General features: G+C 45.7%; 1 protein-coding gene and 1 pseudogene across 1 annotated transcript; one reads left to right on the top strand and one right to left on the bottom strand.

Moving 5' to 3' along the window:
* The first annotated feature begins 1,992 nt into the window (after positions 1–1,992).
* Positions 1,993–6,801, top strand: LOC124028208 (annotated as a pseudogene).
* Positions 6,802–9,801: 3,000 nt separating this feature from the next.
* LOC124028207 lies at positions 9,802–14,257 on the bottom strand. The gene is made up of 6 exons (XM_046340318.1): positions 14,180–14,257; positions 13,470–13,767; positions 13,167–13,301; positions 12,201–12,309; positions 11,442–11,625; positions 9,802–9,924 (listed from the first exon to the last, which is right to left on the bottom strand). Exons 1-6 carry the CDS (start codon positions 14,255–14,257, stop codon positions 9,862–9,864), a joined length of 867 nt encoding a protein of 288 aa, XP_046196274.1. The 3' UTR covers positions 9,802–9,861.
* Positions 14,258–15,159: the final 902 nt, after the last annotated feature.

Genomic DNA, 15,159 nt, shown 5'->3' with positions numbered 1-15,159 from the left:
ACTTGTCAGACATAGAGAATGAATGAGGTATACTGGCCGTTGGGGTGGGCTTGGTGTGGGGTTTAGGGGGTTACGTGGGCGGCTGTTTACCCTTCATTTGGATTCCTCACATTTGAATCATTGTTAAGAGGTTTGGTCCAAATCTGATGTAGGCTACTATGTTTATTGAATATTATAGGTATCCTATAAATGTAAATGGCCAATTTGGGTGCAATCAATTCACTTAACAAAACAATGTTGCAGGAATGCTTATCTTATCTGTTTATAACTACAGCAACTATAGTGCTGTGAACAAGTCTTTGCCACCATCCTGATTTCTTATTTTTTGCACATTTGTCACACTTAAATGTTTCAGATCATCAAACTAAATGAAATATTACACAAAGATAACCCAAGTAAACACAAAATGCAGTTTTCAATTGATAATTTTATTTATTAAGGGAAAAAAGTGAAGTAGGCTAAAAGAACTCAAAAAGCAAGACTTCATGCCGCGATCCAAAGAAATTCAGGAACAGATGAGAAACAGAGTAATTGACATCTATCAGTTTGGGTTACAAAGCCATTTCTAAAGCTTTGGGACTCCAGTGAACCACGGTGAGAGACATTATCCCAAATGGAGAAAGTGTGGAACAGTGATGAACCTTCTCAGGAGTGGCCGGCCTACCAAAATTACCCCAAGAGCGCAGCGATGACTCATCCAAGAGGTCACAAAAGAACCCACCACAACATCTAAAGAACTGCAGGCCTCACTTGCCTCAGTTAAGGTCAGTGTTCATGACTCAACCATAAGAAAGAGACTGGGAAAAAATGGCATCCATGGCAAAAAGAACATAAAGCCTTGTCTCACTTTTGGCAAACAACATCTTGATGATCCCCAAGACTTTTGGGGAAATATTCTGTGGACTGATGAGACAAAGTTGAACTTTTTGGAAGGTGTGCTTCCCGTTACATCTGGCGTAAAAGTAACACAGCATTTCAGAAAAAGAACATCACACCAACAGTGAAATATGGTGGTGGTAGTGTGATGGTCTCGGGCTGCTTTAGAACCTGGACAATTTGCTGTGATTGATGGAACCATGAATTCTGCTCTCTCCCAAAAAATCCTGAAGGAGAATGTCTGGCCATCAGTTTGTGACCTCAAGCTGAAGAGCACTTGGGTTCTGCAGCAGGACAATGATCCAACACAAGTCCTCCTCTGTAAACTGGTCATCTCTGTATACCCGTCACAAGACCCACTGGTTGATGGTTATTTAGAAAACCCTCTTGTGCCTCACTCCCCCCTATGTGAGATATCTACTGCATCCCTCATCTTCTGTTCAGAACACCTGTTCTGCCAGTCACATTCTGTTAAAGGTCCCCAAAGCACACACATCCCTGGGTCGCTGCTCTTTTCAGTTCACTGCAGCTAGCAACTGAAACGAGCTGCAACAAACACTCAAACTGGACAGTTTAATCTCAATCTCTTCATTCAAAGACTCAATCATGGACACTCTTACTGACAGTTGTGGCTGCTTTGTGTGACATATTGTTGTCTCTACCTTCTTGACCTTTGTGCTGTTGACTGTGCCCAATGATGTTTGTACCATGTTTTGTTGTGTGTCATGTGTTGCTGCCTTGCTATGTTGTCTTGGGTTTCTCTTTGTGTAGTGTTGTATTGTCTCTCGTTGTGATGTGTGTTTTGACCTATATTAAAATATTGTATTTATTATTATTATTATTATTATTCAATCCCAGGCTCCGTCCCCGCAGGGTCCTTTTGGTAGGCAGTCACTGTAAATAAGAATTTGTTCTTAACTGACTTGCCTAGTTAAATAAAGGTGAAATTAAAAATAAAGAAAAATAATCGCATCCCCATGACATCAACCTCTCAGTTGATGCGCTGAGGTAGATATATGACGACTGATATAGCGGGCTGGGGAACTTAACGACGAAACGGAAGTCCCCGTGAGCGTCTTGATGGAATGTAGTGAGTTGGCTAGCTTGATAGCAAATTAGCTGTAAAGTCGACGAATTGTCCTGTCAAACATTGAAGATATATCGAGTGGTCTTTAAATATTTATCCAACGATGCCAGGTAGCTACGTTTTTGTTGCGCTACTGGCTGCTGTGCATTCCAGATACAAGTTGACTTGAATCGTGTGTGCATATCACGCTGTTAGCCTTCGAGCTAAGTTTGATTTAGCTTGTTTCTACCACTACCAGCTAGCTACCTGCTAACAGTTTTATAGCTAGCTATAAAGACCATCCAAGGTAGTAAGAAGGCTATGCTAGTTCCAGGTGACGTAACATTCAGTCTGTACATCAAAAACAGCTTGCTAGCCAAGTTTGATCCAATATGCGTGTTTTTATATATTTCAAGTTAGTTAGCAAGCTCGCTAGCCAAGTAGCTTTCTTGCTCGCTAGTAACGTTAGTATGCCAAAGCCTTTTTCATAGGGTGATTGCACGATGTGTTAGTTATTTAGTGAATGCTAACTTACATAACTCGTTTCATCAGTGACTTGATGGCTACAGTAAGTTTAGTCGAAACCACAACCCTTTTATATCACACATTATTTTCAGGCTGCTAGTTAGCCAGTCCGTGCTAGTTTTCTGAGTTCGCTAGCTACGTAGTTACCTAACGTTGTGTACCAACTAGCAAACTACCTAACGTTGTTTACCAACTAGTAAGCTAGCTACTGTAACTAGCTCACTAGCAAACTGCCAATACTCAGAATAGGATTTGTGCTGCGATGAACGGTAATGTTAGCTGTAACTAAACGTTACTCCAGTTAGCTAATTGTCTGGCTGGCTTGTTGCAGCTGTGACACGCAGGTAGGCCTCGCTCCATGTGGGGTTTGTCATCACCTTTTTTTTTCTCGTGACATGTGCATCCTTCAATGCTGACGATACAGGTAACGCGTTAGCTAGGTATTGTTGAGTTATAACGGTAGGAACTGGCTAACTAGTAATTGTATCCACGTCAGCTGTAAGCGCAGCCACTGACTCGCTACTCTTGGTCTACTTTAACTAGTATGACACTAGCAAGTAGTAAGTAAAATAATGAAGTATGGACTTTATTTGCGTTTTGGCAATATACATTTGTTCATGTGTGGGTAGATAACGGTTTAACATTCTACTCTTATGTTTTAGCTACGTTTTTTGACCTTAAATGTTTATTAAACACGTAATTTATTCAGTTTACCCAAGCTGAGCTTTACTCTCAATTTGAAAGCCATTTGCCTCATTTTAAAGTGGGTTGCCATTTATGCATGTGTGAAACTGTTAACCCTACAGAGCCTGCGGAGATGAACAGTCCTGAGATGGCGAAAACACCAGGTGGCAGCAGTGCCCCTGGGAAGAGAACGTGGCCAATGGGCACAAGGAGGGAGAGGTGGGCAACAACAACAACCCCTTCGCTGACTACATGTGGATGGAGAACGAGGAGGATTACAACAGACAGGTCAGTGATTTTTAGGACCACTCTTTTGTTGCCCTGGATAGATATTGCCTGGCATTGTACACAGATCTAGGATCAGGTTACTCTACTCTCAGGATCAAGGGGCATGTTCACTCTTCCTTGCAGGTTTTCTCAAGCTCTGTTAAGTTAGATGGTGAGCGGCAGCCAAAGAGTTAATAATTTTCCCATCAGACCACAGAATTGTTTGCCTTGTGCTCTGTCTTTCACATGCCTTTTTGCAAACTCCAGCCATGCTGTCATGTGCCACTCTCCCATAAAGCCCAACTTGGTGAAGTGCTGTAGAGACTGTTGTCCTTCTGGGCAGGTTCCTCTGCACGGTTGTTCAGTTTGGTCGAACGGCCAGCTCTAGGCAAAGTGGGTAGTTCCCATATTTCCTTCCCCAGATATATGCCTCATCACAATTTTATCTTGGAGATCTACGGACAGTTCCTTGGACTTCATGCTATAGTTTCTACTCTGACATGCACTGTCATGACATAGACTAACCAGGTGAGTTATGATCCCTTATTGATATAATTTATTAATTCCCCTTCAATAAGTGTAGATGAAGGGGAGGACACGGCTTAAATAAGGGGTTTTGAAGTTTGAGACTATTGAGACATAGATTGTGTATGTGTGCCATTCAGAGTAGTGGGTATACCAGTACCACGGTACCAAAACGCCATGATACTTATGACACCAACATTTTAGAATACCGTATTACTGTTTCATGTGATGATACCACATTTTTCGGCCCGACCGATCTAAAGAACCATCTGGCGCCTGTCAGTTTTTCTTAATAATTTCAGTAATAAAAAATATAACCCAGCAAAAAAGACACGTCCCTTTTTCAGGACAATGTCTTTCAAAGATCATTTGTCAAAATCCAAATAACTTCAGACCTTCATTGTAAAGGGTTTCCCATGCTTGTTCAATGAACCATAAAAATGTATGAACATGCACCTGTGGAACGGTCGATAAGACACTAACAGCTTACAGACGGTAGTCAATTAAGGTCACAGTTATGGGAACTTAGGACACTAAAGAGGCTTTTCTACTGACTCCGAAAAAACGCCCATCTGTGTGGACGTGCCTTAGGCATGCTACAAGGAGGCATGAGGACTGCAGATGTGGCCAGGGCAATAAATTACAATGTCCGTACTGTGAGACACCTAAGACAGCGTTACAGGGAGACAGGACGGGCAGCTGATTGTCTTCGCAGTGGCAGACCACGTGTAACAACACCTGCACAGGATCGGTACATCTGAACACACACCTGCGGGACAGGGACAGGATAGCAACAACAACTGCCCTAGTTACACCAGGAACGCACAATCCCCAATCAGTGCTCAAACTGTCCGCAACAGGCTGAGAGAGGCTGGGACTGAGGGCTTGTAGGCCTGTTGTAAGGCAGGTCCTCACCAGACATCACCGGCAACAACGTTGCCTGTGGGTACAAATCCACCATTGCTGAACCAGACAGGACTGGCAAAAGTGCTCTTCACTGATAAGTCGCGGTTTTGTCTCACCAGGGGTGACAGTCAGTTTTGCGTTTTATCGTCGAAGGAATGAGCGTTGCACGAGGCCTGTACTCTGGAGCGGATTGATTTGGAGGTGGAGGGTCCATCATGGTCTGGGGCGGTGTGTCACAGCATTATCGGACCTAGCTTGTTGTCATTGCAGACAATCTCAACGTTGTGCGTTACAGGAAGACATCCTCCTCATGTGGTACCTTCCTGCAGGCTCATCCTGACATGACCCTCCAGCATGACAATGCCACCGGCTACACTGCTTGTTCTGTGCATGATTTCCTGTAAGACGGGAATGTCAGTGTTCTGCCTTGGCCAGCGAAGAGCCCGGATCTCAATCCCATTGAGCACGTCTGGGACCTGTTTAACTGGAGGGTGAGGGCTAGGGCTATTCCCCAGAAATGTCTGGGAACTTGCAGGTGCCTTGGTGGAAGTGGGGTAACATCTCACAGCAAGAACTGGCAAATCTGGTGCAGTCCATGAGGAGGAGATGTACTTAATGCAGCTGGTGGCCACACCAGATAGTGACTGTTGATTTTGACCCCCCCTTTGTTCTGGGACACATTATTCCATTTCTGTTAGTCACATGTCTATGGAACTTGTTCAGTTTTTGTCAAATCTTATGTTCATACAAATATTTACACGTCAAGTTTGCTGAAAATAACCGCAGTTGACAGTGAGAGGACAGTTTTCTTTTTTGCTGAGTTTTTATCTCAAATAGTTTATTGTATTCGCCGGTCCTTATATGCGACGGGTCCGATAATGTTCATATCAGCTCTGATCAGCAAGCCGCATGGCCCACATCCCCTTCCAGCCGTCACTCACCTGCTTCTCTTCGTCCGCTCTTCCTGCGCATCTATTTTTTTCCATCCATTTTAAAAATATAATTTAGCAGGCGATCAGGGATGTAGACCCTTATCAGTCTTCTGTTACATTGGAGCAGCCCGCAGAGTGAGCAAAGTTGATACATTGGCCTATGCTGCTGGTTACACCAGGGATGAAGAGACAATCTGAGTAGGCTTTGCAAGTTGTCACTCAGCAGTGCCAGAGAGGGAAAACAAATTTGTGACAGTCATGCTTTCAGCTTTAAAGCAAAGAAAAGGCTCGTCTCTAGCTCAAATGGTGTAAAATTAAATAGAACCCATATTATGTTGGAGCATTGTGGTCCACATGGGCCTGCATACCTGTGGAACGCTTTGGACTCCTTGTAAAGCCCCTGCCCCGGAAATTAATGCTGTTCTTAATGTTTTGTACACGCGCCTCGAACCTGGGCTGCCCTCCAGTGCTTTGAGAAGGAGGCAAGGATAGAGGACATGAGGAAAGACATATTAAGAAATAATCATCTACTGCTGATTGTAATCCAGCCCTATTCTTCCCCTATTGTGTGGTCATCCCAGGTGGAGGAGGAGCTTCTGGAACAGGAGTTCTTAGAACGCTGTTTCCAGGAAATGCTGGAAGAGGAGGATCAGGATTGGTTCATCCGCCAGAGACCTCGCCCCTGGGGTGGGGCAGATTCAGCAACAGCTCAACGGGCTATCTGTCTCCAATGGCAACGCAGATGAACTCGCGGTAAGTCCTGTCAGAATGTTTGTCCGTCAGAGTGTGTCACAAACTGTCTCTACACGAGCAGCATGTCTGAGCGTCGTCGACCAAAACGTCACTATATTTATAGGGCCAGTTTCCCAGATAAAGTTGAATCCTGATTTAAAAAGCATGTTCAACGGAGATTCTTTATTCAGTCCAGGACAAGGATTCATATTTTGTCCCTTAGAGTTAACCTGAGAGTTAAAAGCCTGAAATGTATTTGCTGTGGAGCGTTATCCACATTCATTACCTAGATACCGTAGGTTGTTAGCCCATCTTCTCCAGTTGTTATCCACATTCAGTACCTAGATACCGTAGGTAGCCCATCTTCTCCAGTTATCCACACTCAGTACCTAGATACCGTAGGTAGCCCATCTTCTCCCATTGTTATCCCACTTCTCCCGTTGTTGTCATTCAGTACCTAGATACCGTAGGTAGCCCATCTTCTCCAGTTGTTATCCACATTCAGTACCTAGATACCGTAGGTAACCCATCTTCTCCAGTGTTATCATTCAGTACCTAGATACCGTAGGTATTACATCTTCTCAGTTGTTATCCACATTCTGTACCTAGATACCGTAGGTAGCCCATCTTCTCCGGTTATTATCACATTCGGTACCCTAGATACCGTAGGTAGCCCATCTTCTCAGTGTTATCACATTCAGTACCTAGATACTGTAGGTGGCCCATCTTCTCAGTTGTTATCACATTCAGTACCTGAATGCCGTAGGTAGCCCATCTTCTCCAGTTATTCACATTCAGTACCTAGATACGTAGGTAGCCCATCTTCTCCAGTGTTATCCACATTCAGTACTAGATACCGTGGGTAGCCCATCTTCTCAGTGTTATCCACATTCAGTACCTAGATACTGTAGGTAGCTCATCTTCTCCAGTTGTTGGCATCCACATTCCAGTACCTAGATACCGTAGGCGGCCCATCTTCTCAGTGTTATCCACATTCAGTACCTAGATACCGTGAGAGCCCATCTTCTCAGTTGTTATCCACATTCAGTACCTAGATACCGTAGGTAGCCCATCTTCTCCAGTTGTTATCCACATTCAGTACCTAGATACCGTAGGTAGCCCATCTTCTCCAGTTGTTATCCACATTCAGTACCTAGATACCGTAGGTAGCCCATCTTCTCCAGTTGTTATCCACATTCAGTACCTAGATACCGTAGGTAGCCCATCTTCTCCAGTTGTTATCCACATTCAGTACCTAGATACCTCAGGTAGCCCATCTTCTCCAGTTGTTATCCACATTCAGTACCTAGATACCGTCAGGTAGCCCATCTTCTCCAGTTGTTATCCACATAAAGTACCTAGATACGGTAGGTAGCCCATCTTCTCCAGTTGTTATCCACATTCAGTACCTAGATACCGTAGGTAGCCCATCTTCTCCAGTGTTATCCACATTCAGTACCTAGATACCGTAGGTAGCCCATCTTCTCCAGTGTTATCCACATTCAGTACCTAGATACCGTAGGTAGCCCATTCAGTACCTAGATACCGTAGGTAGCCCATCTTCTCAGTTGTTATCCACATAAAGTACCTGAATGCCGTAGGTAGCCCATCTTCTCAGTGTTATCCACATTCGGTACCTAGATACCGTAGGTAGCCCATCTTCTCAGTGTTATCCACATTCAGTACCTAGATACCGTGGGTAGCCCATTCAGTACCCTAGATGCCGTGGGTAGCCCATCTTCTCCAGTTGTTATCCATTTCCAGTACCTAGATACCGTGTAGCCCATCTTCTCCAGTTGTTTGAGCACAGACACAATACCTCTTCTACTTTTTGGCCCAGTTTCCCCAAAAAATATTAAGCCTAGTCTAGACTAAAGACCATGCTGAAAGGAAATTCTCCAGTAAAATCTGTTTTTAGTCTGGGACTAGGGTTTATCTGGCAGGGAACAGAGCCATCAGCTGGAGAAACTATCCTGTGGTGCGTGTTACAATCTGAACCGTCTCCTCTTGTCTGTTTTTAATGTTGAGGCCCTGTTATTTTGACCTGTTCATACAGGTCTGGGTCCTTTTTGTTTGCTCCTATACTAATCCTCTCCTCTCTCTTTTTGCAGCGCAGAGCAGCTTGAACCCAGAGCGCGAGGGGTTTGTTCCGGGAATGAAATACTGGGGTCCTCCTGCCAGTAGGGGGAACCCTCATAAAGACTCTTTGTGACTGCTGGCTTCCCAGCAGACACCCTGCACTTGCCTGCTTTTGGGCTGTGTGGGGTACATGGGGTGGGGTTGGAGGGTGGGCTGGGGTATACTCTTCAATAAGCTTTTTGGTCGCATTCCTCTGCTCAGATCGTTGCATGCATCAACCTATGGTTACGTGCCAAGTCATCTACTGTGCCGTCGGGCACCAGATTGCTATGACATGTGGTTAAGGTTATAAATAAAATACCTATTAAATAAAATACCTATTCAGGAGTTGTAAGATCTGGAATGTGTCAGCACCGTCTGAGTAGGGGAACGCAGCCTTTTATTTCCGTTTTGTTCCTATGTGGTTAACTAGGCAGGGGGCAGTGATGGGAGAAGGGTGGGCAGGGGCCATATCAGTATAAAATAATCCTATTGGACAGAATGGGAGGGGCCATCAGTATAAGATGTTCTTATTGGACAGACTGCAGAACTGGAGGTCAGATCTGCGTAGAAAGTTTGGTGTTTTATTTTTGTTCTTTCTCCTCAATCTCAAGTGCAGCCGTGTGAGTCTGTCGTCGTGGTGATCGTGGCTGGAGATTTCTCTCCCCTGATCATTGTTGCAGTTTCCTTTTTTTGTCTTCTCTTTTCTGGATGTTTTTCTTTTCCTCGGAGGCTGGTTTTAGGGTAGGTAGAGTGTAGGGCAAAGTAGGCTTGGCGAAAGATGGACAGACTGCAGTGTACAGAAGGATTGGATGGGATTTGGCTGCGGGGGTGTAGCTGACCTGCGAGGGATTTCCATGGCAACAATTTCGTTTTTTCGTTTGGTTGATATGTAAAAACTTGAGTTGAAATCCTGTCACAGTGTGCGACTTGCATTAACAAACGAGGACAAAGTATGATGGAATAAAGATCAGGTACCCTCTGGGACTTTGGTGTCTTGTTCATTGTTTTATATACAGGTTTGATTCTGTTATTACATGTCCAGTAACCTGTCATTACCGTAGCTAAAGGACCCCTCAAAAGATCACGCTGTGGGTTTGATAATGTCGACAGAAACAAGTATCTCTGAATTGTCAAAATATATTTCAAGTGTTTGTTTTTTTTATTAACCTTTGTCAGGTTGAACATCGAATAGAGACCATGCAGGTCTAATCCTGAAGATGGTTTAGGTCAGTTGACTCTGTTCTGTCTGTACGCAGGGCTGGTCTTGGGTCTGGACAGGCCAGGGTAGTTCTGCAGCAAAACCAGAGGAACAACATAATGAATTGTATCGTCTTTTCTCCTTTTGCTCAACTCTGTAAATGATTGAAGTGATCAGTTGTTCCTTGTTGGGCTGGGTTTATACTGCAAGTGTAACCTGATCCCAGATCTGTTTGTCATCTTGTCAACACCAGTGCTGTCATTGTGAAGCCGAACGTGGTATGATGGTGAGGTTGCATGATGGTACAAAAAGACTGGCACTCGCACTACACCAAACACCCGATTCACATCGATGGGAACGCAGTGGAGAAGCTGAACAGCTTGAAGTTCACTGACAATCTGAAATAGTCCAGTCTGCCCAATGCATCACCGGGGGTACACTGCCTGCCCTCCAGGATACCGACAGCACCCAATGTCACAGGAAGGCCCCAAAAAATCAAGGACATCAACCACCTGAGACACAGCCTGTTCACCCCGCTAAGGTGAGGTCACTACAGGGACATCAACCACCTGAGACACAGCCTGTTCACCCCGCTAAGGTGAGGTCACTACAGGGACATCAACCACCTGAGACACAGCCTGTTCACCCCGCTAAGGTGAGGTCACTACAGGGACATCAACCACCTGAGACACAGCCTGTTCACCCCGCTAAGGTGAGGTCACTACAGGGACATCAACCACCTGAGACACAGCCTGTTCACCCCGCTAAGGTGAGGTCACTACAGGGACATCAACCACCTGAGACACAGCCTGTTCACCCCGCTAAGGTGAGGTCACTACAGGGACATCAACCACCTGAGACACAGCCTGTTCACCCCGCTAAGGTGAGGTCACTACAGGGACATCAACCACCTGAGACACAGCCTGTTCACCCCGCTAAGGTGAGGTCACTACAGGTGCATCAAAGCTGGGCCCGAGAGACTGAACAACTTCTAAGGCCATCAGACTGTTAAATGGCCGTCACTAGCCGGCTACACCCAGGTTACTCAACCCTGCACCACCTCGGTTACTCAACCCTGCACCTTAGAGGCTGCTGCTCTATATACACAGACATGGAATCAACGGTCACTTTAATAATGGAACACTAGTCTCTAATAATATTTACATACTGTTTTACTCATTTCATATGCATATAATGTATTTTAGTCATTGCCACTCCAACATTGCTCACCCTAATATTTCTTAATTCCATTATTTTGCTTTTAGATTTGTGTGTGTTGTGAATTGCTAGATACTACTGTGCTGTTGGAGCTAGGAAAGCAAGCATTTTGCTACACCCGCGATAACATAAATATGTGTATGTGACCAATACGATTTGAAATGTAAACGTTAATGGGGTAAATCTCAATCTCTGCAGAGCCCTCGGTGCACCTCGTCACAGCCTCTACAGAGTGTCTAGTGTAGTGGTGTGTAAGTGCAGCCTTATGTTTACTCTAATAGGGAGCCTTGAAACTGGGTCTTTGTCGCAAAATTATTCTCAAAGTGGACCATAAGGCCCTGGTCAAAAGTAGAGCACTACGAAGAGAATATGGTTCCGTTTGGGATATTACCTTCTTAGTGAAGTGCCTCTGATACTCTGAGCAGATGTGTCCTCGGGTCTGGTCTGCTGTGTGGGCACCAGGCTGGTACTTGGTGGTGCAGGGCTCCTTCAGGCCACTAGGGGGCTTCCTCTGCCCAGGGACGTAGTGATCCGGGCCCTGGTACCGGTCCTGGTACTCTGACACCCAGGCCCTCCTGGATGGATGGTGAAGCATATTAAAGTCTGTCATAATCCTGCCCTAACCTAGCTATGTCTTTTTAGGGGGTGGATAACCTAGCTATGTTTTTAGTTTTTTAGGGGTAGATAATCTAGCTATGTTTTTTAGGGGTAGATAATCTAGCTATGTTTGCAGATCTGATGGTCTGGAGGACAGGTATAAGCAGTAGCGGTGGAGCTGCTAAAATTCCCCAATACTCCCCAACTGGATTTATTGTGACATCACTTTTACCTCTGGCTATTACAGACGCCAGACTATCTGATGGACATAACCTCTGCAGCACCACTTGACTGTTAATGGGTTGCTGGGTGAAGGGGATTGCTATGAATCACTGTATGTGTGAATCACTATGTAATCTGCTCTGTAGTAGTCTGCAGTTGTTATCTATCGCAGTGAACAGATTGCAGGAGCTTGAGCTGGAGGAGACTGTCCTGAACAGAGTGTGAAGGAGAGGAGTCGTCCATGGCCTGTGCACCATGGCCTTAGGTAAGTAAGTATGAACAGATACTATCCTTTCAATCCGTGTCGGTATGTGGATGTGATCTACTGTACCAGTTGAGTGTGGCTTCAGGCAGGATGCACTGCGGGCTTCTCAGTGTGGAGGGGTTGTCCCAGTGTGTGTAACTCTGGCTGTAGGTGGTCACACCGTTGAATGGCAGCCCTACACACACACATGTGGATGAGAGTTATCATGAATAATAAAGCGTCTCAGAGTAGGGAGTGCTGATCTAGGATCAGGGTGGATGGTGTTAGCTCGGCCCGTATTAAAGCATCTCAGAGTAGGGAGTGCTGATCTAGGATCAGGGTGGATGGTGTTGAGTACTATGTTTCCCCCTACTGGGTGGCTATGGGACCTACCGAGGTGCATGCAGGTTGTACATCCCAAATGACACCCTATTCGCAATATAGTGCACTACTTTTGACCAAAGCCATATTCCCTATATAGTGCCTATAGGGTTCTGGTCAAAAGTAGTGCACTATATATATATATATACACACACATTAGTGTTCTATTTGGGATATAAGGCTGGTGATAGAAAGCCTACCTAGGTGCATGAGGTTAGACGGTGGCTATGGGTATAGAACAGTGTTTAATATATTGTTATGTCTCTATAGGACCTACCTAGGTGCATGATGTTAGACTGGGTGGCTATGGGTATAGAACAGTGTTTAAAATATTGTTATGTCTCTATAGGACCTACCTAGGTGCATGATGTTAGACTGGGTGGCTATGGGTATAGAACAGTGTTTAATATATTGTTATGTCTCTATAGGACCTACCTAGGTGCATGAGGTTAGACTGGGTGGCTATGGGTATAGAACAGTGTTTAATGTATTGTTATGTCTCTATAGGACCTACCTAGGTGCATGAGGTTAGACTGGGTGGCTATGGGTATAGTACAGTGTTTAATATATTGTTATGTCTCTATAGGACCTACCTCGGTGCATGATGTTAGACTGGGTGGCTATGGGTATAGAACAGTGTTTAAAATATTGTTATGTCTCTATAGGACCTACCTAGGTGCATGAGGTTAGACTGGGTGGCTATGCGCTGGTTGATCTGGCCTTCCAGCCTAGATGAGTGGGTCATGTCCCGACGGAACTGCTTCGCCCTTAACCGCTCCACCTGCAGAGGAAGCTCCCCATCACTTCCTGTGACAACAGGAACAGGTAGTACACACACATATGTTATTGGTGCTGGTCTATCATCTTGCACTAAAGGAAACAAAAGCAGATAAACTGTGGAGTTATAAGGCCATTCAAAGCCTCAAATAAAAACATGTTGTCAATACAAACTGAACAGGGTATTCCCTCTCTCACCTTCTCCACTGCCGATGTGAGGCAGCTCCACCATGTCCTTGGGTGTCGTTGTGATCCCCAGTGCCGGATCCCCTGTTGCATGTGTCCATGCCTCTTTCCTTGCAGGGCGGGACGGGGGGGAGTTATGGACTGAGGTTGAGGAGAGAGAGGGAGAGACCGACCTTCGTTCCCCAGAGTCGGAGCTCGAACACTGTGGTGGTATCTGGCTCTGCCCCTTATCTGGAGGAGCTGTCCTTTCTACTTGGATCTTACTGACATTCTCACTGTCCAACATAGCTGCCCTCACTGTTCTCCCCTTCTGTAGAGAGACACGATGGAGAGACAGAGAGAGAGGATGAGAGAGGTGGAGAGAGAGAGAGAGAGGGGAGATGGAGAGAAGAGAGACAGAGAGAGGTTGAGAGAGAGGGAGAGAGGTGGAGAGAGAGAGGGTGAGAGACGAGAGAGGGTGAGAGGTGGAGACGGAGAGAGGGAGAGAAGAGACAGAGAGGGTGAGAGGTGGAGAGGGAGAGGGGAGAGACAGAGAGAGGGTGAGAGGTGGAGAGAGACAGAGGGGGATGGAAGAGAGGCAGAGAGGGTGAGAGGAGGGGAGAGAGAGAGGTTTGAGACTGACTAAGATAATATCAATACATCTACCATGAAATGCCCCTAAGGTATGCCAATCTAGGGACAGGTAAGACAAGTAAGTTAGTTCTTGTGGCTGAGGGACTCACCTGAGTGAAGGAAAAGGCGGGGTTCTGTGGGCCGTTGGTAATGGTCTGGAAACACTGTCTGTAGTACTGAGCCCACATATCCGCCAACTGACAGACAGACAGACAGACAGGCAGACACAGGCAGACAGACAGATAGGAAGACAGACAGACAGACAGACAGACAGACAGACGGACGGACGGACGGACGGAACGGACGAGACGAGACGAGACACGGAATAAGGAAGGCACAGATGAGCAAGCGGACACACAGATAGGAAGACAGATAGACAGGCGGACACACAGATAGGAAAGACAGATAGACAGACGGACACACAGATAGGAAGACAGATAGACAGACGGACACACAGATAGGAAGACAGATAGACAGACGGACACACAGATAGGAAGACAGATAGACAGACGGACACACAGATAGGAAGACAGATAGACAGACGGACACACAGATAGGAAGACAGATAGACAGACGGACACACAGATAGGAAGACAGATAGACAGACGGACACACAGATAGGAAGACAGATAGACAGACAGACAGCCAGGCAGGCAGGCAGAAAGACAGACACACAGATAGGAAGACAGACAGGCAGGCAGGCAGAAAGACAGACACACAGATAGGAAGACAGATAGACAGGCAGGCAGAAAGACAGACAGACACACAGATAGGAAGACAGATAGACAGGCAGGCAGGCAGGCAGAAAGACAGACAGACACACAGATAGGAAGACAGACAGACAGACAGACAGACAGACAGACAGACAGACAGACAGACAGACAGACAGACAGACAGACAGACAGACAGACAGACAGACAGACAGACAGACAGACAGACAGACAGACAGACAGACAGACAGACAGACAGACAGACAGACAGACAGACAGACAGACAGACAGACAGACAGACAGACAGACAGACAGACAGACAGACAAGGACAAAGGAGGATAAACCCATGTGACTTGGAGCTCTGCTGGGAGTTTACCTC

Source organism: Oncorhynchus gorbuscha, unplaced genomic scaffold (genome assembly GCF_021184085.1).
Source record: "Oncorhynchus gorbuscha isolate QuinsamMale2020 ecotype Even-year unplaced genomic scaffold, OgorEven_v1.0 Un_scaffold_3846, whole genome shotgun sequence".
Classification (NCBI taxonomy): Eukaryota; Metazoa; Chordata; class Actinopteri; order Salmoniformes; family Salmonidae; genus Oncorhynchus; species Oncorhynchus gorbuscha.
The sequence above is the reverse complement of the archived record's forward strand: the minus strand, read 5'-3'. Positions and strand labels throughout refer to the sequence as shown.

What these genes read in the sequence shown, in the direction of transcription:
- LOC124028207 (XM_046340318.1), bottom strand. Translation starts at nt 14,257, where the DNA reads ATGTGGGCTCAGTACTACAGACAGTGTTTCCAGACCATTACCAACGGC. An exon ending in GTCTAACCTCATGCACCTAG is followed by an intron (nt 12,310 to 13,166) that starts GTAGGTCCTATA and finishes GTGTGTGTGTAG; the next exon opens with GGCTGCCATTCAACGGTGTG. An exon ending in CCTGAAGCCACACTCAACTG is followed by an intron (nt 11,626 to 12,200) that starts GTACAGTAGATC and finishes CCATCCATCCAG; the next exon opens with GAGGGCCTGGGTGTCAGAGT.